A 23,932-nucleotide genomic window follows, 5' to 3' on the forward strand; every position below is an offset into this window, starting at 1 on the left:
AGGCCTCCCGGCGTCTGGGCTGTCCCCATACCACCCGCCCCCGAGGGTGCTTTCTGAGCCCAGGACTGACCAGCTGCGCCCCTCGTGGCTCCCACCCACTGTCCTGGACAAGGTCCAGCCCTCAGCGCCCCCTTGGAGGCCCTGTGGCCTGAGGCCTGGCGGGGACCCACCCTGATCCCCCATCCCCTGGTCAGTGACCAGTAGCGACTGCCCCCCTTGTATTGCAGATCTCGTTCAGTTATTTCCCATTCTGGAATGGCCCGCTTCCCTCTCACTGCCCCTTTGGAGAGGCCCCCTCAGCCTTCTGGAGCCAGTCCCCCCAGGTCCCCCCATCTTCCTCTGGCTCCCTGGAGGTCCCCCTTAAAGCCTACCCCCCTGAACTGGGACTGGAGGGGGGCCTCCTGTCCCCTTGTGTCTTCCTCCCAGCCTGAGAGCGAGCGCCTGCCTTCATCTGCGGAGGTTCCTCCAGACCCGGAGATAGGACCAGGGGAGCCATGTGAATGGCCAGCAGGACAAGGAAGCTACAGCAAGGGACAGCAGGCCCTGGGGAAGGGCACAGAACAGGAGGGGTTCCTGCTCAGATGAGAACCTGATGGGAGCCCATCTTCCTCCTGCTGAAATCCCTGAGGGACCGTCTTCCCCCTTTGTTACCGCCCCACCCCGCCTCACCCTGGCCACACCAGCCTCCTCAGGGCCTTTGCGCTGGCTGTTCCCTCAGCCTGGAATGCCTTTCCTCCACGGCTCCGCACGGCTCCCTCCTTGCCCTTCTTCCCGTTGTGGCTCACACGTGGCCTCCTCGCCTCCTCGGTGAGGTCCACGGCCCTAGCTGAATTCCAGCCACGCTGTGCCGGCTTCTGTGGCTTAAAATAGCACACATTTATTCTCTTACACCTGCGGAGGTCAGAAGTCCGATGAGCCTCACTGGGCTGGAGTCAGGGTGTGGGCAGGGCTGGTTCCTCCTGAGGCCCTGGCCCGGTCTAGCCCCTCGGGGTGCCTCCATTGCCCCGATCTGGCCCCTTCTCGCCTCCAAAGCTGCGCGCCACGTAGCATCTCTGACCTGCTTCCTTCGTCAGGTCTCTTTCGGACTCTCCTCTCCTGCCTCCTCCGCCTTTAAGGACCCTCACGATTGCCCGGGGCCCACCCGGATAATGCAGGGTCATTTCCCTGTTTTAAGGTCAGTGGATTAGCAACCTTTGTTCCCCTCTGCCATGTAATGAACACTTTGGCAGCTTCAAGAGATGGCAGGATCACGGTGTGGCCATCTCTTGGAGCCACGGATGGAGTAGAACTGAGATTCAAGAAAGAAACTTGCTTTCTCCTCAGCACTTATCCCACCGAACACTCTAGATTGTGTCCATCTGCTCCTGGTCTCTCCCCCTGGCTCACAAGGGCAGGCATTTGTGCTGTTTTCTGCTGTGCCCCGACGAGGTAACTGAGGCCCGGAGAGGTGGGTGACTCACACAGCTGGCAAAGCTGGAAGGTGGTGGAGCGTTTGAGCTCCCAGGTCCCCCCCCCCCCCCGGAATTCCCGCCTGGCTAACGAACGGCCTCTCTGCTCCGCGGGCCACGGAGGGAAAGGGGCCCCCCAGGCAGATGCGGGCCAGGCCGGGAGCAAATGAGCAGATTTATTGAGGCAGCAGCGGCCTTGAGGAGCAGGGGGTGCAGAGAAGGGGTTGGGGCCTCCGCGGGGTCCAGGAGGTGCAGGGCCTAGTCCTTCCTCGGTGCTCTGGGGCCAGACGCGGATGCGCAGGGACCGCCCGGACGGACGGGTGGCCTGGTTCCCTCCTCCGCAGGGTCAGTCTGTCCGCAGCCAGCAGCCCTTTTCCTCTACCTCCTTGGTCACCACCAGCAGCACCTCGCACAGGCCCTGAGCCAGTGCGGCCGCCAGGAAAGCCCTGGGCAGAGAAATGAGAAGACTGAGGCCCGGGAGCCCGGGTGTTGCCTCTGGGGGAGGGGGGCCTAGCGCCAGGGCCCCAGCCCCAGGGTCGCCTCCCCCTCACCTGACGCCGTCCTCGTCCCCCAGGACCTCGGGCGCCTGCAGCTTGGAGTCCAGGTTGTAGTAGATGCCATCCACCTGGCGGAGGGCCACCCAGTGCCGCCGGCGCACTGGCAGGGACAGCAGTCCCAGAGACATGGGTGACGGCAGGTTCAGGATCAGTCCCAGCACCTGGGGCAGGGCCAGCTGGGACAGGGGCCTGCGTGGGAGAAGCAAGGTCAGGGGCCCAGGCTTACCCACTGGCCCAAGGGTACTGAACTTGTGGGACCCAGGCTGGCGTGGCAGCAGTGGCCCCCCGAGCCTGCCCAAGGACGCTCCTCACTCAGCGCGCCCTTCATCTCCTGCCACTCACCCAATCACACGTGCACCTAAACCTCCCAGCCATCTAGCGACCACTCCCCACAACCACCCATCTGTCGTCCACCCAAACATGATTCACCTACTGACACGACTGACCAGCCAGCCAGCCACCAACTCCACAACTTACCCACCATCCTCCAACTCCTCATCCACTCTTTACCCATCTATCCATCCGTCCGTCCGTCCATCCATCCATCCACCCATCCATCCATCCATCCATCCATCCAACTATCCAACCACCTGTTTGCTATCCACTGCCTACCAATTATCCATCTTTTATTCACTCAACCACTCACCCACCCCATCAGCCAACCGCCACCTACTCAACACATCCAACTACCCGTTTACCATCCATTTAGTCACCAGATTACCATCCATCTACCCATCATCCACCCATCGGCTCATCCTGTTGTCTATCCAGTCATTCCCTCATCTTTCTACCATCTCCCAACCCATTAGTCTGCCACCCGTCCACCATCCAGCCATGCCAACCTTCCACCCGTCTACCCCTTCCTTCTTGCCTCCTGTCCGCCCATCCGTCTCCTGCTTTGTCCCCCATGGATACTGTCACACCGCACCCACTGTGCCGGGCTTAGCACACACGATGCAGTGCTTGGGGTCCCACCTCCTTCTGTCCCACCACACGGTGGCCAGGCCCAGCCCTTGCAGGGCGGCCATGATCACGTTGACGTCATAGTTGCCGGTGCCCAGGAGGCTGCGATGGGGATTCAGCCGGGAGTCTGGGGCCAACCTGGTTGGGGGATGGTCAGAGCCTGAGTTGGGGGCCCCTGAAAAGGTCTCACCCTCCCCACAAAGCAGGAGAGTCCCAGGGTCCTTGAATCACCCAGCCTTTGGACTCTTCCCTTTGTTCAACCCCATGGCTCATCAGCCCCAAGCCTGATTCCTCCTGTCCCCAACTGTCTCTGCTCTGTCCTGGAGCCATATTTCCCAGTTCAGGCCTTGTTCTCCCCCACCTGGACCCTCATCCGGCCTCCAGCCTCCCCTCCAATCCCAGGGGCTCTTTCCACTGCAGCTCCCCTGCTCCCAGCTTTCCCTGGTGCCCTGTCACCCAGGATAAAGTCTCAGCCCCTCTGCTGGCCTTCTAGTCTCAGTCCCACCCTAGCCACCTGTCCTCAACCTGTCTCCTGCCTCCCAGCCTCTCCTCCAGCTACCCCCCAGCTCAGGAGGCCCACCGTGCCACCACTTGTCTCTTTGGGTCCTGCCTTCTCCGAACAGTGGCACCTTTGTTCTTTCTCTGGGCCCCTGGTGGGCAGGGCAGGGGGAGGGGTTGGAGAGGGAAAGTCTGTATTATTTTCCTGTGTATCTGTTTGCCTGGCCTCCCTCAGGGCAGGGCTCCTACTGGACTCATCTCTGGGTCTCCAGCACGGATGGCCTCGGTGGAAAAGAGTTGATGGACTGCTGTTGTGAATGCCAGGGGAGATGAATAAATTCTAAAATAATCGGTCTGAGGGGCTGGGACTCTGCTTGAGGATGCTGGGGGTCCACGGGAGGGCTGTAAGCAAGAGTGGGGAGGCCGGGTCATCTCTGGGGGTAGCATCATGTGGGTTACTGACAGGAGGAAGGATCCAGGAGATGACGGGCTTAGGCTAGCGCCGGGGCTGTGGGGACGGAGAGGAGACCAGGCAGAGCAGGAATAAAGAAGTGATGTTTGAAATCTTGCATAGTGAGGAGGAACATCCCAGGCTGCCAAGAGAAGGAAGCTGTTCCAGACAGAAAGAATAGCCCATGCAAAGGCCTAGAGGCATTGTAGCAGGGCTCATTCGGGGACTGGGGAGGACTGTGGTTTGGGGGTGCAGTGAGATATGACGCTGAAGATAAAGATGGGGACCAGAGCATGCAGGGATATTAGGCTGCAGTCCTTGGGACTTCTCCCAGGGCTGCTGGGGAGCCACATGAGGGCTGTGAGCAGGGGAGGGCAGGGTCAGCGCTGGGGCTGTGCAGAGCGGGGACTGGTGGAGAAAATCCAGAAGCTGAGAGGCCTGAGGGGATGTGGGGATGGGGGTCCAGATAAGGGAAGGTGAGGCCTGAGCTGTGGCCATGGCGAAGGGCAGGTGTGAGACGCCACATCTCCATCTCTCAGTCCCAGGGTTCCCTAGGCAGGTGATGGGGCGGCTCTGTCCCTGCCTCGCTGTGAGACCTAGTGGGTCGCTCTGCCCATGAGCCCCGCTTCTCCAGGGGTTAGGATGGGTGGCGGTCACCTCTTGCAGATCTCATCGGCAGCCTCCTGGCTAAAGAGCTGCTGCTGCAGGACGTTGTTGAGGGCGTGGACGGCACACAGCTCCAGGCGTTGCCGTTCGTGATAAACGGAGGGCGGGTTCGGCTGTGCTCCTGGGGCCTGGGACATGCCGCCCTCGCCCTCGGCTCCTGCTTGGGGGCGACGGAAGAAGGTACTGGGCCTGGCATCTGGAGGCCCAAACTGCCAGCAGGCCCTGGGGGCACTGCCATTGAGGTGGGGGCTCAGGGCAGCCTGAGCGACACTGGGCCCCTGACCCTGCTCCCCAGGCGCTCTCCTGGCAACGGGGTACCTCCATCCCCTATTGCTAAGAAAAAGGCTCTTCTACTCACCTAGTAACAGAGGACCACCCCCGCCACATCCCTAAGTGAAAGGGTCCCAATGGTGGTCACCTAGCAAAACCCCTCCCCTGTCCCTAGGTAACAGGCTCCCTCTCTGGTTACCTAGCAACAGAGTACCCTCTCCCCAACTAGGTAACAAGCCTCTCCTCCGGTTACTTAGCAATAGAGAAATCCTCCTGCCCTGTTTCTAGGTAACAGGGTCTCCTCTAGTCGCCTAGCAACAGAAGACTCCCCTCCTCTGTCACAAACAACAGGGTTCTCTGCTCCTGTCACTCGGCAACAGGGCCCCCTCCCCGGACACCAAGGAACAGAGCCCTTTCCCCGGCCCGTACCCCGACCGCGGCGCTCGCTCGTTGCCTGGCAACGCCCCTCACCCCGCCTGCCTCTCTGCTCCCCGAAACCAGGGGCTCCCGCATCCCCCTGGGCGGCGGCTGTGGGTTCCGAGTGCGGGGCGGGCAGCGCGGCGCTGACTGGCCAGGCCGGACGCACACAGCTCCCGGCGGCCCCCGCGTGCCGGACTACGTCTTCCGGCGGCCCCCGCGAGGGCAGCTTGGCTCTGAAGTCCACTGTCGCCCCGAGAAGGCGGAACCGCAATTCCGTCGCCGTGGTGAATCCCGGAAATATGCCCCACAGAGGCCCCCGCCCCACGCCTTCGCGCGCGGCCACGCCCCCTGGCGCTCAGAGGATTCTGGGAAATGTAGTGGGTGGGCTCTCGCGATAGCTTCCGGGAGCCTTGCTCCCGCGCGTGTGTGTGCTCGTCGTCTACGGTGGCATCAAGCCTGGTGTGAAGTCGCAGCGTGACGTCACAGTAGGGCAACAAGGGACCAGAGACACCAGACCATGCAGGGAGAAGAGCCTCCAATATTTACTGAGACAGGAGGGAGGTCGGGGGTAACCGGGGCCAGGGCCGTGGTGGGGGGACGTAAATGAGACGAAGATGTCCACCAGGGAAAGAGGAGGCTTCTCAGCAGAGATGGATCCCCGGCCTGGAGGGGAGCTGGCAGCAGCCTGCGGGGGAGATATAGGGAATAAAAGGCTGGGTTCGAGAGATGAGAGACAGACACCTGATGGGAGGGACAGACCAGGGTGGGGGTGGAGGAAGACAGAGAAGGACCGAGACCCAGAAGGGGGACGGAGACACACAGTGAGAGAGGATATAGGCTCCCAGCGAGAGGAGGACACAGAAACTCAGAGAAGGGAGCTTTGGACAGAGATAGATCTATCAAGATTCAAAACCATGGAGTAGAAGGTGAGGGAGACACAGAAATAAAGATCAGTCAACTGAGACAGAATCAGAACTGCAGACAGAACCAGACAGAGCCCGAGACCCAGGCTCGGCAGAGCAGGGGGGCCCAGGGCTTGGGGAGAGGGGCCGCACCCAGGAGGCTGCGCCAGAAGGTGGTGACAGTGGCAGAGCCCGTGACAGCGCCTGGCTCTGCAGGATTCTCTCTGTGGGTGTGCACAGCAAACCTTCGTCCTGTGGGGCCCGGGGGGCCACTCAGCTCCACGTCCACCACATGCATGTCTGTGAGGCTGGGGCAAGCAGGGTGGTCAGTCTGGCTGGCCTGGCCCCAGCCTGAACCCCCACACGCCTTCGCTCACCTGAGATCAGCCACAAGCACCCCAACCACGCGATCAAAGCCCAGGCTGGGGGCGGCCAGTGCGGCGGCCGCCATGGTGTTGGAGTTGCGGGGGGCAAAGGGGCAGAGTCCCCGGACGGGGCCTTCATAGAGCACAGTGCGACGCCCAGTGCTGGGCACTGCAGCCAGCGGTCCCTCGAGCCGGAAGCCGTCGGGGTGCGTGGCCATGGTGACACGAAGACTCTGGAAGTGACAGCCAGGGTGATGGGACTGGGGGTCTCTGTAGGCCCCCTCTGGTCCGCCCAGGAGCCCAGGGGGCCCTCACCTGGAGGCCCCCAGCTGCGTCCAATCTGGTGATGTCCTCAGTGCCCCACAGGGCCCCCCGGGCCACAAACACAGCGTGGTTCCAGTGGTGCGAGGCCTCCAGGAGCTGCTGCTCAGTGGCCTGGTCAGCCAGGGCTGAAGGGGACCCCACCTGGGGTGGATGAAGGTGGGGAGGGGCTGAGGTCAGGGGACAGATCCCACTTTAGGGTGGGGTGGGGCCGAGGCAGGCTGGGCAGGGCTCACCAGGAGATTGGCATAGCGCAGGATTTGTGCCCCAGATTCCTGGATTATTTTAGGATGGGCCACTTCCACCACAAGGTCAGGGTGCCTGGGAGAGGGGAGAGATGGGGGAGGGCCTTGGAGAGGTATTGGACCTTCCCTCCTCAGACTCCCTCAGAGTCTCTAGAGGCCTGTCACTCTTCACCCTGGCCTGATAGGGGAAGCAGGATGGCTTGTCCTGTTTCACGTTTGGCCCAGGGAGAGTAAGGGACTCGCCTGAGATCACAGCACCTAAGTGAGGCCAGAACAGGAGCTTCAGGGAGCCCCAGCCTTTCATGGTGAGATCACTGACCTCTCCCCAAGAGCAGCGAGGTTCTGGAGCTGCAGGGAAGGGGGCACACTCCCTGCCATTCGCCCTGGGTCACGATTCCAGACAAAAGCAAGTTCTAGGCCCAGTTCTGGTCCCTGAGTCAGCAGGTGAGAAACAAGGGACTGTCCTGGAGAGAGGGAAGGAGATTCAGTGAGAGAGGGACAGAGACCAGAGGGAGGGGGACAGGGACCCAGAGGGAGGGGTCAGAGACCCAGAGGGAGGGGGTCAGGGATCCAGAGGGAGGGGGTCAGGGACCCAGAGGGAGGGGTCAGGGACCCAGAGGGAGGGGTCAGGGACCCAGAGGGAGGGGGTCAGGGACCCAGAGGGAGGGGGACAGGGACCCAGAGGGAGGGGTCAGAGACCCAGAGGGAGGGGGTCAGGGACCCAGAGGGAGGGGTCAGGGACCCAGAGGGAGGGGGTCAGGGACCCAGAGGGAGGGGGTCAGGGACCCAGAGGGAGGGGTCAGAGACCCAGAGGGAGGGGGTCAGGGACCCAGAGGGAGGGGGTCAGGGACCCAGAGGGAGGGGGATGGGGCCCCGTGGTGGGAAGTGGATGGTGCTCAGGCAGACACAGAGGCAGAGCCCGGGTGCAGATAAAGACACACATGAAGTGTGTTTGTGGAGGACAAAGGGCTTTGGGGGCTTCAGGAAGGGGTCTGGGGAAGAGGCCCCAGAGGGTCAGTGACTCACCAAGGCGGCCGTAGCCCACCACCCCTACCCTCCTCGGGACCCTGTCGAGAGCCATGCCCTTCAATCTGGTGGTCTGCGTGAGGCCTGAGCTCTGTCAGCTGCTCACTGCCCCCCTCCCCTCGAGGCCTGGGCAGTGGCTGATCTTTGGACATTTGACCCTTGATCCTCTCCAGAACCTTCCCCCTTCCCCACAGCGGCCCAGTGGAGACCGTGCAGGTTTGCTGGGGGTGCGGGGTGGGGGTGAGGATCCTGGGGCAGTGGGCACGATGACTTGGGGTTCCAGGGCCCTGCGTGGCCCCCACTATACCCAGCCCCTTCCTTCCCTGCTTTCTACCCTCCTCCCTTCCTGCTGATGTGGAAAATTTCCTCTGCAGTCCCCAGCCCCCCTTTCTGGCCAGCCAGGTTGTCATGGAAACTGCATCCTGCTTGGGATGGGGGTAGAGAGGGTTGGGAGCGAGAGAGAGGAGATGCTGGTGGGGACTCTGGGCTCCCAGTCTGTGCCTTGCTCCTGAGTTTCCGGTGCCCACCCTCAGGCCTGCTACCCACCCCCCAATCCCATGTCTTGGCACCGGTGTTTCTTGTCAACATTCCTCCTCCATCTTTTCCTCCCTTGGTTCTGTCCCTGACTCTCTCCCTCCATCCTGTCGCTGTCTCCGGGCCTCTCCCTGGACCTCCAGCCCTCCAGCCCCGCCCCGCCTTCTCTGGGCTGGCTGCCATTCTGTCCCCAGCTGGGCCAGGCCCGCATTTCCTCCCCACACCAAGTTCCCAGGGAGGCCTGGCCTGGTCGCGCCCCGTCTCCCACAGGCAGCAGGAGCTGGAGCCCAGCTCATCCCAGCCCTGTCGCCCCCGCCTCCAGCCCGGCTCCAGTCTGGTGGCCCATCAGTTCACCTTGACTTCTCACCTTTCATCCACCCCTCTCCCAGCCACGATGCCACCAGTCCCCCAATACCGCACTCTCACTCCCACACCCCGCCCCCCCACCTCCCATTGTCCACGGAGAAGTCCGTGAGGCCCGCGGAGGCCCCGAGGTCCCCCCAAATGAGGCCCAGCCAAGGCGCCCTGCAGGTGCCTGGCATCGGAGACCGCGGAGGCTGCAGCGGCGGTGCGGCTCCCTGCCCCCAGCCACCACCTGGTACCCGCTGCAGTATTGCCATGGCAACCAGGATCGCGCTGAAAGAGGACGGGAGAGAAAGAGAGCATGAAAGGGAGCGACGGGGAGCCGGGCTCCGAGAGTCCCAGGTCGACAGGCAGGAGCAGATAGACGCAGACGGGGCCAGAGACCCCAGACGGCCATCGCGGCAGAGGCGGGCGGCTGTCGGGCCCCTAAGGGAAGAATGTGCTTTAGGAGGAGTCCCAGGTGGGGGAGACATAAGACGCTGTGGCGCACAGGCAGCCAGAGAAGGGGGCACAGAGCACACAGGGCCCAGGCCTGCCGAGGGTGGGGGCCCGGCTGCGCCGAGGGGAAGAGAAGGGCCCAGCCCTGCGTGTCCATGGGCCGCGTCTGCGGGGAGCGGCCCCGAGTGGACCCTCTGCTTCCTTCGGCCTGTGCGGGGCTCGACAGCACAAGACGGCAGCCCTGGCGGGTCCCACCAGCAGCCACTCGCCTGTCCTGGCCGACCCCCGGGGTTCGCTCCCCCCTGCTGGCTCCTGTTCCCTCCTGGGGCGTGAGCCCCTGAGCTTCTGAGTGACAGCGCGGCCCCCTCCCGCTCCCTTCCCTCCTGCCTCTGTGTAAGCAAGACGGCAGAGCGGCTCCCTGGGCCCGGCCCGCCTTCCCCCTTTCGGCCTGACCCCCTCGCTCCCTGCAGTGGCTTGTGGGTTTGCAGAGGGGCCGGACGCTCTCTGGTTTGGCTGTTCTGGGTTGAATTGTGTCCCCTAAAAAGATATGCTGAAGTCCTGACCTCCAGGACCGTGAATGTGACCTTATTTGGAAACAGGGTCTTTGCAGATGATCAAGTTAAGATGAGGTCCTGCTGGAGTAGGGTGGGCCCTAATCCCATATGACCGGTGTCCTTATAAGGAAGTTTGGACAGAGATGAGCATGCGTGGAAGGAAGATGAGGGGGAGACTCGCGGAGAAGGGCGCGTGGAGACTGGAGTGTAGCTGAGCTGGGGGAGGCAAGGAAGGATCCTCCCCCACAGGCTCCAGAGGGAGCATGGCCCTGCCCACACCTTGATCCTGGACTCCTGGATCCGGAACTAGGAGTTGCCCAGCCCCCGGCCCGTGGAACCCCCGCAGCATGAGTGGGGGGTGGGGTGGGGACGAGGGCCCCAGTACATTCGGATGTGCTGGGTGCCTGAACCCCTCTCTGGGGCTCCTGAGGTCAAGGGTGAGGGGCCTAAGAGTACCTGGAGGTGCTGACCCCTGTGACCCTCCGGGTGGGGCCCGTAACACTTGACTTCTCCATCCTCATTGTGCCCCCGCCCGCATTCACTGTTTTCTCTGCCCTCCATGCTTTCATGACCAAAAAAAAAAAAATTTTTTTTTTTTACTTTTTCCGTGTTTTTTTTTTAAAGTAATTACAGAGCAGGTAGTCGTTGACGCAAACCTCCCTTCAGTATCAAAAGAGTCTGTGGGGCAGGTGAGGGCGGGGGGTGAAGGGGGGAGGGGCGGGGGAGGGTGTCTGGAGGCTCCGACCGCGCGTCTGTCTCTTCAGTTTCGAGGGCAGAGGGGCGGGAGGGGGGGACAGGCGTCAAACTGCAAAAAATGAACCGTAAAAGGAGGGTCGTTGGGGATGAGGGGAAAGGACACCCCCCAAAAAGCTCCTCTCTCCTGGAAGGCGGAGGGCCGGGAAGGGTCGATTGAGAGCGCGAGGAGGCAAAGCGGAGGGTTCCAGCCACTTCTCCGGAATCCTGCAGCCCCTCCCTTCGCCTGGGATGGGGGGGTGCGGCCAGAACCGCGGGGGCTCCGTTCCCGGAGCCCCGCCCTGTCCTCGCGGGGGTGAGCCGCCCTGGGGTCCGCACGCGGGCGGGGCTGCGGCCCCTCCTTCCCCGACCTTCCCTGCGCGGTCCAGGCGCGGGGCCGGGGCCGTGGGGAGGGTCCCGGTGTGGCCCGAGCCCCGGCGGGGTGGGGGCCCCCGCCGGCGGCCTCAGATCTGCGTCTCTTGCACATTCTCCTTGGAGCCGCTCTTGAAGAGCAGAGGTTCGTGGATGGAGTTGAGCCCCGGGGGGCCCTTGCCCCCGCAGCCCCCGCCGCTGGGGTTCCCGCTGTAGTGCGCCTTGAAGGCGGCCGCCACGTAGTGGTGGTGGTTGAGGTGGTCGCGCTCCAGGGCGGGCAGGGCCAGGTGGCTGTCCCCGCCGACGCCGCCCGCACCGGCCACGGCGGCGGCGGCGGCCACGGACACGGCCGAGGCGGCAGGCAGCTCGTCCTCCACGTTGATGATCTCCACGGTGCGCGTGGGCCCGTGGTGCTTGTGCAGCTGGTGCTGTTTGCGCAGCTTGTAGAAGGCCACGAGCATCACGGCGGCCATGAACGTGATGGCCACGAAGCAGCCGATGATGATCTTGGTGGTCTTCATGACGTCGTCCAGGTCCTTGAGGGCGTTCTCCGTCACGTCCGTGATGGGCACCGTGAACGCCTTCTCCGTGGGCCGCGAGGAGCGCGGGGCGGGCGCCGTGGTGGACGACGAGGCCGGGCCGGCGGCGTCCCCGGGCCGGCCCCCGCCCCAGACCCCGTCCGTCGTGGGCCCCGGCGGCTCCTTCTCGGTCCCCCGCGGCTGCAGGGTCTCCTCTCCGGGCTGCGTCTCCAGGGTCTCCACGGTCACGGTGGTGAAGTAGGTGTAGCCGCCGCCGCCCCCGCCGCCCCCGCCGCCCCCGCCGCCGCCTCCCGGGCCGCCCCCGCCGCCGGCGCCGCCGGCCGCCACGGGGTCCACGGCCGAGACGTTGAGCGTGGCCGAGGCGGTGGTGTTCCCGGCCGAGTTCGTCACCATGCACGTGTACTGGCCCGTGTCCTGCACCGTGACGTTGGTGAAGTTGAGCGTGCCGTCGTGCAGGACGGAGATGCGCACGCGGTAGGAGCCGTGGGTCATGAGGGTGCCGTTGGGCGTCAGCCAGTTGACGGAGGTCATGGAGGTGCCCGTGCGACACTTGAGCTCGGCGGCCATGCCCTCGGTGACGTTCAGGTCCGTGGGCGGCTCCACGATGACCGGCGCGTAGCAGGTGAAGTGCGACTGGTCCAGCTCGCCGATGTAGCGGCCCTTGAGGCCGGCGGGCGCGTGGCAGCGGGCGCAGCACGTCGTGTTGCTGGGCACCGTCTCCTTGAGCCACCAGCTCAGCCAGAGCACGTCGCAGTTGCAGTGCCAGGGGTTGTGGTTGAGGTGGACGCGCTCCAGGCGGTGCAGGGGCGTGAAGAGGTCGTGGGGCAGCGACATCAGGTTGTTGTGGGACAGGTTGAGCTCCTCCAGCGACTTGAGGTCGTCGAAGGCGTTGCGCTCGATGGTGGCCACCTGGGCGTGCATGAGCCACAGCTTGCGCAGGCTGGTGAGGCCCTGGAAGGAGCCGGGCCGGATCAGGTCCAGCCGGTTGCCGGACAGCTCCAGCTCCTCCAGGCGCACCAGGGCCGTCAGGTTGGGGATGTCCTTGAGGTTGCACATGCCCAGATTGAGGTAGCGCAGGTTGACCAGGCCCTCGAAGGCCGCCTCCGAGATGTACTCCAGCCGCTTGAGCTCGCCCAGGTCCAGGCGCCGCAGGGAGGGCACGCGGTTGAAGGCGTACGAAGGGATGCTCTCGATGGGGTTGTTGCGCAGCCAGAGCTCCCGCAGCTTGGACAGGTACTCGAAGGCCTGCGTGGGCACCGTGGTGAGCCGGTTGTCGAACAGCTCCAGCGTGTTGAGGCTGGGCAGCCCGTTGAAGGCCCCCACCTCGATTTTGCGCACCAGGTTCTTGCTCAGCTGCAGGATCTCCAGGTGCCGCAGGTGCTTGAACGTGTCCGTCCGGATCACCTGGGGTGGGGGAGGGGAGACACCGGTCAGCGAGGCCTGGACGCCCGGCCCGTGTGAGTGCGCAGCGGCCGCCCCTCCCTCTCTGCGGGTGGGAGTGTGAGACCGGAAGGCCACTTTGGGAAACGGTTTGTTCCTCACGAGGCTCAACACACTGTGACACACGGTACGACACACGTTACTTACGACCGGGCCCGCCCACTGCCGAGTGTTTCCCCGGAGGGAGAGGAGAGCAGTTGTCCTTCCCAGGTTTTGTGATGGGTGCTCACAGCGCCCGTGTTCATTATGGCCTAACCAGACACGACCCGAATGTCTGTCAACCGCTCAAGGACCCACGCTGTGTGTCCGCACCGTGGAACACTATGGCTCCTGAGAAGGAAGCACCTATCCATACACACGACCAATCTCATGGGCGGGCGTCGTGTTGAGGAAAAGAAGCCAGACGTGAAGGAGCGTGAGCGGTAGGGTCCCGTCCATGCCGCGTCCTACACGTGCTAAGTGGTGGTCTCTAAGTGTGTGGGGGGAGGCCAGGCTGGCAAAGGGCATGAGAGAGCTTTCTGGGGTGATGGAAAGGTTCTCGGCTGGGGTGGTGGCTATCTGGATGAATAAGACTGTCAAAACTCCCCAAACTGTACCGAAAACAGGGGCATTTTGTTATATGTAAATTACACCTCAGGAAAAAAGATTAAAAATACTTACACCAACAGCTTACAGGCACTGAGCCCCACTTTGGCGCCAGACACCATTCTAAATGCTTTATGGGCAACAACTCATTTAATCCGCCAAACTGTCCTACGAGATAGGTACTTACTCAGTATCTGGGACTATGAAATCCATAAAGCTCCGAAAACCGGAAGATTTTCCCTAACTTTGGTGCCAAATACCATTCGGTGGTAGAGCCTGATCAGAACTCACGTGAAGCTATTTAGAGCTTTTATTGATCCCACTCGTGACTATTCAAACACTTCACTCGAGAACTAGTCCCACACTTGCCAAGGGGTAGAAGGTCCCAGTGGGCGGTAGAAAATATGCGCTGGACATCAGTGCCTCACCTTTTACCAGCAGATGTCAGAACATCTGGCCTCAAGGGCTTCACAGGAGGGATTATGAATTATCTCCATCTTAGCGGGAGGCAGAGAGAGGTGCAGTGACTCGCCCAAGGCCACACAGGAGGAGACGACAGACTTGCTATCCGACTAAGGCCATCTGTCTCCAGAGTCCCAGCTCTTAACCCCTGAACTTGGTTGCTACCTCTCAGGGCAGAGGCTGAGGGGCCACAGGAGGGGCGGTGCTGGGCTGGGCATGGGAGGCAGAATCTTACCAGACTCTCCTTAGTAGTCACAGTGCCGGGTCTACTGAGGCATGGCCCGATCACACAGCCATCAGATGGCATTTGTGAAGCCTGGTTAATGCCTTGAGGGAATGCTTGCATTATAATATTGAGGGGGCAATAGAGAACTCCAAATAGCATACTATGTGGGCACGACCTTGTAGGGTTTATTTTATTTAAAGTTTTTATTTTTACATAATCCCTACGGCCAGTGTGGGTCTCAAACTCACAACCTTATCAAGAGTTGCGCGCTCCACCGACTGAGCCAGCCAGGCGCCCTGTGACTTTGTAGACTTCTAAAAAGAAGCTGAAGAATTAGCTATACTCATATATGCACCAAGAAAAGACCGTAAGTACATACTCCGGGCTCTTCTTGGCAGTGAACTCCAGCTGTCAGGGATTATGGACAATTTTTATTTACTTATTTCTTTAATGAACCCAAGGTACTTTTATAATAAGCAGCAAAACACTTTAAAAAGCTTTTTTAGGGGCGCCTGGGTGGCTCAGTCGGTTAAGTGTCTGACTCTTGATCTCAGCTCAGGTCTTGATCTTAGGGTCGTGAGTTCAAGCTCCGCGTTGGGGCTTGGAGCTGGGCATGGAGCCTACTTTAAAAAAAAAGATATATAAATAAATAAATAATTATTTTTAAAAAAGACTGTACTTGAGAGGCACCCAGCTTAAGGAACAATAAGATTCCTGACACTGTCATAATCACAGAGTAACAACAGCCACTGCTCATGTCAGTGCTACTCGGCAGAAATACAATGTAAGCTACATAGTTACTTTTTAAATTTCCTACAAGCCACGTTAAAAAAAGAAAACCAAAACCAAAGCAGGTGAAATCAATTTTAATAAGATGTTTATTTAACCCAATATGTCTAAAATATTATGATTTCAACATGTAATCAAGATGAGAACTTACGAAGGAGATATTTTACCCTCTTTTTGCACAGTCTTCGAAACTCCGTGTGTGGTTTACAGCCCGTGCGCTCAGTGGCCCGGTGTGGCCAGTGTGGCCACCCTGTTAGGCCGCGCAGGTTACCAGGCGCTTCCTTGACTCCTCGAGGCTTTGTGAACACAACTGTGTTTTATCCTCCAGCAGCTTTATGAACTAGGACTGTTAGTGCCCGTTTCCGAAAGGCGGGAACGGAGGCCCACGGAGGTGGCCGGTGGCTGGGACACCATCTGCGCAGTGAAGACAGAGCCTGGTTCGCATCCCGTCCCCACCTCCTGGCTATGGGGCCTGGTGGTTGGACTCTCTGGGCCTCCCATCCAGGGCTGGCCGTGAGGGGAGAATGAGAGCCACTTTGGGGGCCACACTGCGATCGCTGGAGAGTGCTTGGGGGCTCTTGTTGGCGTTCAGTAACGTGTGCGCCGTTGGGATCAGAGCCTGTGGAGGGCGGCTCTTGAGGCAGAGAGCCCCTTACTGCGCCATCTAACTGACAATCAGGGACGTGAGCCTGACACGCGCTGGGGCCTGCCAGTCCCCCACCGGCCCTCCTTGTCCCATCCCCTCCTCTCCATCCCATGGCCCAGCCCCACTCAGCCTCTTCCTCTCCCACCTGGACACCCGGTCCCAGATTTCTGTTTATGCCCACACCCCTGGTCCCTCCAGGAGCCCCATTATTCCCAGCACAAGTTTCTTCCGCTCCACACTGACGCAGACCAGGAATGACGCCCCATAGTGCCATCCCATAATAAGACCCAGTCTCTGCCCTCCCCTTCCTCCTCCCTTTCCTATTCATGGCAGGTCCCAGAACACAGCCTCTGAGGCTCTGCACTTGCTGTTCACTCTGCCAGGAAGACCTTCCCCACTTTTTTTCTGGTCTCCTGACATCTGTCCTTTAACACCCAGCTCCCGTGCCCCCCCCACCCCAGCTCCTGCCTCCGCTGTCTACATGCCCTTATCATCAGAGTCCAGGCCCCTCCAGGGGTCGCAGCCCTGCCCTGGGGTCCTTGCCTCCGTGGAAACCAGATTCCTGAGGAGAACAGCCCTGGGCACCTGGCCTGAGGAAGGAGTCTTTGTGGGCTCAGGGTAAAAGGGATAGACAAGGAGATACATTTGGGCTGTTAAAACTTTGTGATTCTCAGATCACGTGAATGGTTTCCAGGAACAGTGGGATGGAGTTTGGGTGGCCGGGGAAAACACAGCTCAGAGGAGCGACGGGGAAAGGACATCAGCTAAAACCTCCTGCGGCCTCAGTGGACATGAGCTAGAATAACAAAGCAAATTTCCATATGCCTTTTCCCCCCTGCTGATAAAAGTAATATATACTCATTTCAGGAAAAAGTCTAAGAAGAAAAGAAAACTGAGCCAAAGGACCTCTACTTATGTTAACTTATGTTAACAATTTGGTATACATCCTTCTGATCTTTTTTCCTTGCATATAATGCAGGGATATATCACTTTTTTACCTTTTTTTATATTTCACAAAATTTTGGTGACATAATATTCTCTCCTTGGCCCTGCATTTCCCCTTCATAGTAGTATTACACTGTAGGGGCGCCTGGCTGGCTCAGTCAGTAGAACGTGTGACTCTTTGATCTTGGGGTTGTGAGTTCGAGCCCCACGTTGGGGGTAAAGATTACTTAAATAAAAATAAAACTTAAAAAAATAGTATTACACTGTATTTTCCTTTTCATGATATATGCTTCAAAAACAATTTTCATGGCTATCTAGAATTGTTTCCCAGGGTTATACCTCCTTTGGGACATTGAGTTGGAATTGCCAGGGTCAATTATTTATTTTCCGTAATACACTTCTGCCTTCTCTAATTTCCTGCAGTAAATGTGGCTAACTTTTAGAGTGGAACGAAACCCCAGTAAATGCTATCACATGAAGGAGTCTGGTCTAAAGCTCGCTGGTGGCACCCGCAGGATCTGACTTCTGGGGACCAGGGGAGGGGCGGAGCACGCTGGCAGGATGGCCTTGAGGAGGGTTGGCCCGGGGTCTCTGCAGGCAACCAGCCTTGTACCCAAGACTAGGGGGCGCAGCCCCAGGACCCTGAGAAGCCCTGGGACCCGGCTTCCATGGCCACGTGGGTGGCTGCAGCCTCGGCTCCCCCCTCGGAGGGAGAACGAGGGAGCACCAGGAAGACCCGGGCTCATCCCATGAGGTGCTACATGACAGCAGCAACAAAAAGCTTCCCTGATCAAACGTCTAGAGCCACGCAGTCCCTCCTGGAGGCGCCACTGCTGTGGGCTGAAGTCCGGGAAGTCCTGTGGGGAAGGACGGTTCCACTTTGCTCCACTCTGGGTTTCCCAAACATCACAAGCACTGAACCCTCCTCGCAGGGTGCCTTTTATCATCGCCCTGGGAAACACTGGTACGGCACAAAGCAGGCCCTCACTCGCCGTTTCTATTAAAAATAATAGTAAGGACAACTGCAGCAGCAGGAGGAGGATCCGGTTGTTGCTAATCACCAGGGGGAGAATGCAGTGGGCTCTTAAAAGGTTAGACTTGAGAGTTTGGACGAGAAATCTAGAACAAAAGGGCTGCTGGCCCAGGAGCCAAAGACAACTTGCCCTCATCCAGTCTCCGTGGCACTTAGCTCTGGGGCCTCCCCAGTTTCCAGCAAACCCATCTGCAAGCTGAGCAGGAAAGCACTGTGTGCCCACCTGCTCTTCCCTCCTTCCAGGGTCCCTGCTCTCAGTGCAGCCCCCCAGCCCAGCTTCCTGGTGGAAGGCGGCCTGCAGCCCTCCATGGCTCCCCAGTGCTCTCAGAGGAAATTGAGCCCGCATCAGAAGCCCTGCTTGGCCTGGCATCTGCCTGCCTCTCCCCTCCCCTCTGCACGGCCCCCTGCCCTTTGCAGTCCTCACTCCAGTGACATTTAGCCAATAACAACTCCTGGAACTATCTTTGCATATGCTGTTCCCTCTTCTCAGGATGTCCTTCCCTTTTTTTCTGCCTGGAAAATTCCTGCTCACTCCCTTGGATCCAGACCAAATGTCCCTTATTTATTCATTCATCCATTGCTTTTTATTGCGTGGGGATAAAGCAGTTCTGAAGGAGCAAATGGGGGGGGGGTCCTCGCTGTGAAAGGGCATCGTGACATCGACCTTACAAAGTTGTCCACAAGACTCAAGGGAATCACTGACATTTGCTTAGCACAGGACTTGGCACTGCAGGTGCTCACTGAGCGGAGGTGACAAATGCCAGGCTCTGGACTGAGCATTCGTTGGTCACATCAGCTGTCCCCCACCAGCCCTGCAAGGCAGGTGTCATTAGGCTTACTTTTTGGAGAAGGAACCTGCTCAGTGAAGTCACATAATGAGGAAGCAGCGGAGCTGGGGTGTGAACCCGGAGGCCGAGGCTCAGTGAGGTCCAGTGACTCGGTAGGGCTGCCCACTGTGCCCACTGGGAAGCGCACAGCTGGGATTCCAGCCCACATCTCCCTGGTCCTCTGGAAAGAGCGACCGCAACTACCGTATGTCCATAAGGTGCTTGCTGGCAGAGTCTGAGGCCGCTCCTGCTCTGTGTGCTTTGTCTCAGGAGCGATGGGAAGGGCGTGTGTGAAGGGAGATGAGGGGCATTTCCAAGGGGGGTGGGGTCCCCCCAATCACTTTACTAATGCACTTGAGATCTAGGCAGGACGGGGGTGTTGCTGCAAAGGGAAGCCTGGTTTTATTGAAGATGTGCTGTAGGGTTGCTTTAAATAGTGAGTGCTTTTATTTTTACCAGGATTCCAGTCAATTCTCCCTCCTCTGCAGGATGCCTGGGGAGCAGCCTAGTGGGGAGTTGCCGGGTCTGGGTTTGAATCGTGGCTTTGCGGCTGACCAGCTGTGTGACCTTTGGCGAGTGTCCTCATATCTCTGAGCCCACTTTCCTCACAGGTACTGCAGGATCACTGTGAGGCTTGGACGAGGTCGAGAGTGCTTGGAACATGGCAAGCATGCAATAATATATATATCTAAAATTGTTGATTCAGCTCATAGTGAGCATGACCATTTGTCCAACTTTGGGCATCCATTTTCTTCCTCAGCATCTTTCTTCTACATTGGTTAACATGTAGTTCAGACACCACCACATCCTTGCTCACAGTCCTCCCAAGGCTCCCTATCACCCTCGACCTGGGGTCAGAGGCCCTGCAGGACTGTCCCATTGCCTCTCCTCTACTCCAGCCATAGGGAGATGTATGGGTTCCACACGCTCTCCGTGCCCTGCCCAACATCTCTGCCTTTGCACAGGCCATGCCCCCTGCCTGGGATGCCATCCTCCTCCTTGTTCTCTGGGAAATTCCAGTTGTCATCGTCCACCAAAACCCTCTTTGTTCCCCTGCTCACTAACATGTCATACACATTCTCTTATCACACTGGCTTAATGCGTCCTTCTTCTTGGCTAGGCTATGAGTGGACGCTATCTGGATGGTTTCCGCATTCCCTGTCCCCTAGTTCATGGCCAACTTCAGCCAAGCGTGTTGAGTGAATGGCCAGAATGGACAAGGCTTGGATTTGGAGAGCACCCCAGTTGTGTCAGCTGTTGTGTACCTGCACACCTTTTGGCCTGGGTGACAATTCCAACGTGTTGAAACCCTCAGTGACAGAACTGGCTCCAACTTACTCTTTTTTTTTGGTTAGCATTTGCCATCTTACTTGCTTTCATCCATTCTGACCTGGTGTCTTAGGTGTGTCTTTTGGATTTTGTTTTTAATATAGTCTGAAAATCTCTGTTTTAATTGGATGTTTAGTCCATTTACATTTATTGTAATTACTAATACATTGGGAATTATTCTCTTATTTTGTGCTTTTTGTTTGTCCTGATTTTTTGCAGCCTATTCTTTCTCTTTCCTGCCATCTTTTTCATTGATTTTCTTTTTATTCCATTTCCCTCATCTACTCTTTTATAATTTTTAAAAAAGATTTTATTTATTTGAGAGTGAGTGAGTGAGAGAGATAGAGCACAAGCAGGGGGAAGTGCAGGCAGAGGGAGAAGCAGATTCCATGCTGAGCAGGGAGCCCAACGTGGGGCTTGATCCCGGGACCCTGGGATCGTGACCTGAGCCATGATGCTTAACTAAGCCACCCAGGTGCCCCTCTAGTTTAGAATTTATATATTTTCCCTTTCTCTTCTTTTAGTGGTCACCCTTAAAATTTAACATGCATACCTAAAGACCACAGTCAGCCAGTTCCTCTCCTCTCCTCCCAAGCAATACAAAGCTGACCCCATCCCTACCCTGAAACAAAGCATCACCCTGGGCAGGTTCCTGATGAGGCAGAAGGGCAGAGCCAGTATTTGTTACGTGCCTGTTGTGTACCAGACCCCGTACCAAATGCTCTGAGGTGGTGATCTTATTTAGTTCTTGTGGAAATCCTGTCACGTGGGGGTTATCAGCCACATGTCTCTGTCTCCCCTCCTATCTGATGGTTTACTGCAGAGGAAAAGTTATCTGCCTTCAGTCTCACAGCTCCAAAGTAGCGGAACCAGGACTCGAAGTCTGCTTCTCCTCAATCTAAATAAATATGAAGTCTCTGTTGCGTCTCTGCGCCCTAAGCCAAGAGGGTTGGGCTCTCTGTTGTTTCCAATGTAGTCTTTGAGCTGTGGCGCCTGTTCCTTATTCAACCATTACCCACGTGTTGATTTGCTCATTTGACGGATATTCTTTGAGTGTCTGCTATGTGTCAAGTATCTTGCTGGGCTCTGGGGATCCAGCTGTGGACAAGAAAGACACAGCCCTGACTTCCCAGAGCCTGACCTCAAGTGAGGAGGACACTAAACAGAATAATTATGCAAATGATCATTTAAGTGGTGATGGTGTAAACAGCTCGCAGGTGTTGCCCTGCCTGTAGGGGGAGAGGCAGGTGTGGGGTGCTCCACAGCACAGTTTGACCCCCCCCCCGCCAGCAGATCATCTTAAACCGGGGCACTCCTGTGACCACTGGCCCAGGGTAGGATGGACAAGGTGGGGACTGGTTCTTGGAGTCTTGGAGGGGACATTGGGCCTGGAAGGACACTGATGTTCTGTGATGTTGCAGAGGAGGTAATCCTGGGGTCTCGCTTCTGACAGCCACCTAACAGCCAAGTGCCCACAGCCCCTCACTTCTTCAGCCCACGTTTGCTGAGCCCTCCTCCACACGCGCCTGGCTCTGTGCTCAGTATCAAGGGTACAGATGCCGATCAGGCAAGGGAAGGCGGCCCCATTGAGGACCACTCCCAACCCTAAGGGGGACCTCTCCTCTCCCTTCATCCTGGAACTTGGCCTATTCTTTAGGGGACTTTCCACTTCAGCTATGGTAGGTAAACATCACTAACACTGAAAACCCCCTCTGCATTCTGTTGGGGTTTTTAAGAAACTAAACCGTCAAGAAATCCTTTATTAAAAATTTAACTGTGGTAGGAAATGATTAAGTGAATTGTTCATCTTAACACTATGAAGATAAATTGTTTTTATACATTTTGAATGTAATGAACCAATAACAAAGTTTAGTAGCTTACTGTCTTTTCTTGTGTTTTTTGCATTCACAATTTAAAAAATGTTTTTCTGTACCAAGTGCTTTTGTGATGACTTCTTGTAGTTCCTCCTTCCCTGAGATAAGGGCCTTGTGCCTCTCTTTTCAGTGGGGACTTCCTTGAGGGAGGCTGGCAGGCTTGGGGGCTCCTGCACTGAGCTTCTTGGGCCTAGACTCAGCCTCCCGGGGCCTCGGTATCCTCCTCTGTAACATGGGTGCAGGGGGCCCTGAGGACTAAGTGAGAACAACCCCGTATCACAGCAACTCAGCAGAGCCCAGGGGCAGGGTGGCCACTTAGAACACAACATCTCCTCCTTCAGTGAAATCCATAATTGTTTCTGTCAACCTCACCCCTTCGCGGCCCAACAACAAGTTCTAAACCTGCTCGAAGGTTCCAGGCCATGCTGGCACTGAGCTCTACCGGCAGGTGCCCAGAGGCTCCATGCCCCACCTTCCAGGAACCACGCTGGGTGAGGGTGGCTGGAGCCAACTCTCAGCCCCCTCGGGCTGGCCCTCCACCGCTGCATGGGGCGGTGGGTGGGGAAGGGCTCTGGCCAGAGCTCAGCGGCCCCCACTATTAACCTGAGAGGAGAGAGCGCAAACTCCACTCTTCCTCAGCACCCCAGGCAGACTTAGACTTGTCTTGTCCCTGCCCCAGCCCCACCGACTGCCCTCACTCGTGAGCCCCGTAGCCTGCTGGTCACACCGCTGGAGTCCTGATGGCTGCCCCTTTACTACCTCTGTGACTTGGGGTCAAGTTTAGGCCTGCTTCCCCATCTGTGCAAGGGGATTATAAAATCTACGTCCTAGGATTGGTGAGAGGATTAAATGCTTTTTCACACATTAGGAGCTTAGTGCCTAAGAGCTTCTGTGACTTTCCTTCTCCTCCTCCACACTTGGGCTCATGCTGTCCCCTCCTGGAACAGCATCCCAGCCTCTGCACCTGCTCAGGGCACTAGTCACTCAAGGCTCCCTAAAAAAAAGCCTTTCTCCTTGCTAAGGCCTCCTAACCATCCCAGCCCCGTGAGACCTCTTCCTCCCAGGTGCCCGCCCCATTCACTCACGCGTGTGACCATCCGTCCACTCACCCTGGCCTATTCCCCTCCCTCCTGCCCTCCCCCTCATCTCCTCCCATTCATCCACCTAGGAGCTGCCTTCTCAGGCCTCCTGGGGCAAGCCTTGCCCTGTTGGTGGAGTCTGGCCTGTTCCCCACCTCTGCACCAACCGGCACCCCTAGCCCAGACAGGCATCTGAACCTGGGTGTAGATAATGCCTGGGGAGGAGAGGTAAGATCTATATCAGGAGCTAAGTACAGCCCAGCTTTGCCTAAGGCAGTGGGTGGGCGGGACCAGGAGAAGGCTCAGGCCGGGGCCAGACACCTCCTTCCCAGGGAGGCTCCCTGGCCCCCGCCCCCCCCCCCAATGCTCAGCTCCCACCTCCATCAGGAGCACAGAGCAGGTCCTGTTCACTGTGCCTACAGCAGAGCCTGGCACACAGTAGTTGCTCAATAAACGAATCAGGGTTGTGAACTGGGGGCCGCAGAGTGACAAGCCAGGGCCCGGCAGGCCCAGGATGGGCAGTCAGTACAGGGAGAGGGCCTCATGGTCTCAGGGCAGCTCCCAGCGTGGAGCCCGCTTCCATGTGGGGCGAGACTCACTTCTGGGTGTCATAGTCGTGAGGATTAAACTAGGTATCGAACCCTCGAGGAAAGGTGCCTGGTGCCAGGCAAGTGCAGAGCGTGGCCGTGGCCATTCAAGGTCAAGGCGTGTTTTCCGCAGGGCTGGAAGGGCAGGGCTGGGCAGTGTCTGGGCCCAGCGGAGGGCAGCCCGAGTGTGGTGTGGCTGGGTCAGGGACAGGCCAGCCTGGGAAGGGTCTTCGCTGCAAGGGGAGCACTAGCCGGTTTAAAGTCCAGGGATGACGCGGTGACTCTGATTGGGGCGGGGAACAGCGGGGGACAGGAAGACTGGAGGAAGCTGGGGCGAGTGTCCCAATGAGCAAGGACAAGGCCAGAGCAGGGGCTGGCTGTGTGGACAGAGTCAGGCTCTGATACAATGTTGTGATTGTATCACCAGGGTTACAGAGAGCCCAGAT

The 23,932-nt window shown here is 58.5% G+C and overlaps 3 protein-coding genes across 6 annotated transcripts in view; all 3 read right to left on the reverse strand.

Annotated features, from left to right (window-relative positions):
* Positions 1–1,610: 1,610 nt before the first annotated feature.
* Positions 1,611–5,459, reverse strand: JOSD2 (Josephin domain containing 2). 3 transcript variants are annotated; one of them, XM_036068110.2, is made up of 5 exons: positions 5,283–5,459; positions 4,575–4,740; positions 2,981–3,106; positions 2,000–2,194; positions 1,611–1,894 (listed from the first exon to the last, which is right to left on the reverse strand). In XM_036068110.2, exons 2-5 carry the CDS (start codon positions 4,718–4,720, stop codon positions 1,795–1,797), a joined length of 567 nt encoding a protein of 188 aa, XP_035924003.1. In that variant the 5' UTR covers positions 4,721–4,740; positions 5,283–5,459; the 3' UTR covers positions 1,611–1,794. The 3 variants fall into 3 exon arrangements, with proteins under 3 accessions (XP_035924003.1, XP_035924005.1, XP_035924004.1); XM_036068112.2 differs by having other exon boundaries at positions 4,575–4,743; XM_036068111.2 differs by having other exon boundaries at positions 5,325–5,455.
* A 334-nt stretch (positions 5,460–5,793) lies between these two features.
* ASPDH (aspartate dehydrogenase domain containing) lies at positions 5,794–8,282 on the reverse strand. Its single transcript, XM_036068312.2, has 7 exons — positions 8,133–8,282; positions 7,426–7,570; positions 7,098–7,182; positions 6,856–7,005; positions 6,553–6,773; positions 6,329–6,483; positions 5,794–5,958 (listed from the first exon to the last, which is right to left on the reverse strand). The coding sequence occupies exons 1-7, from the start codon at positions 8,185–8,187 to the stop codon at positions 5,915–5,917; spliced, it is 855 nt and encodes a 284-aa protein (XP_035924205.1). The 5' UTR covers positions 8,188–8,282; the 3' UTR covers positions 5,794–5,914.
* Positions 8,283–10,723: 2,441 nt separating this feature from the next.
* Positions 10,724–23,932, reverse strand: part of LRRC4B (leucine rich repeat containing 4B) — a 37,313-nt gene continuing 24,104 nt past the window's right edge. Inside the window, exon 3 of one of the 2 annotated variants that reach the window (XM_078063795.1) lies at positions 10,724–13,068. In XM_078063795.1, coding sequence (XP_077919921.1) covers positions 11,218–13,068 — 1,851 coding nt within the window. In that variant the 3' untranslated portion in view covers positions 10,724–11,217. The remainder of the gene's footprint in view (positions 13,069–23,932) is intronic. The other variant, XM_036068099.2, reaches the window with a different exon arrangement.

The sequence above is a fragment of the Halichoerus grypus genome, chromosome 15, assembly GCF_964656455.1.
Source record: "Halichoerus grypus chromosome 15, mHalGry1.hap1.1, whole genome shotgun sequence".
In the NCBI taxonomy this organism is placed as follows: Eukaryota; Metazoa; Chordata; class Mammalia; order Carnivora; family Phocidae; genus Halichoerus; species Halichoerus grypus.

What these genes read in the sequence shown, in the direction of transcription:
- JOSD2 (XM_036068110.2), bottom strand. Translation starts at nt 4,720, where the DNA reads ATGTCCCAGGCCCCAGGAGCACAGCCGAACCCGCCCTCCGTTTATCAC. An exon ending in GTGTGGTGGGACAGAAGGAG is followed by an intron (nt 2,195 to 2,980) that starts GTGGGACCCCAA and finishes TCTCCCACGCAG; the next exon opens with GCCCCTGTCCCAGCTGGCCC. An exon ending in GGGGACGAGGACGGCGTCAG is followed by an intron (nt 1,895 to 1,999) that starts GTGAGGGGGAGG and finishes TTCTCTGCCCAG; the next exon opens with GGCTTTCCTGGCGGCCGCAC.
- ASPDH (XM_036068312.2), bottom strand. Translation starts at nt 8,187, where the DNA reads ATGGCTCTCGACAGGGTCCCGAGGAGGGTAGGGGTGGTGGGCTACGGC. An exon ending in GGTGGGCTACGGCCGCCTTG is followed by an intron (nt 7,571 to 8,132) that starts GTGAGTCACTGA and finishes CCCTCTCTCCAG; the next exon opens with GACAGTCCCTTGTTTCTCAC. An exon ending in ACGCAGCTGGGGGCCTCCAG is followed by an intron (nt 6,774 to 6,855) that starts GTGAGGGCCCCC and finishes TGTCACTTCCAG; the next exon opens with AGTCTTCGTGTCACCATGGC.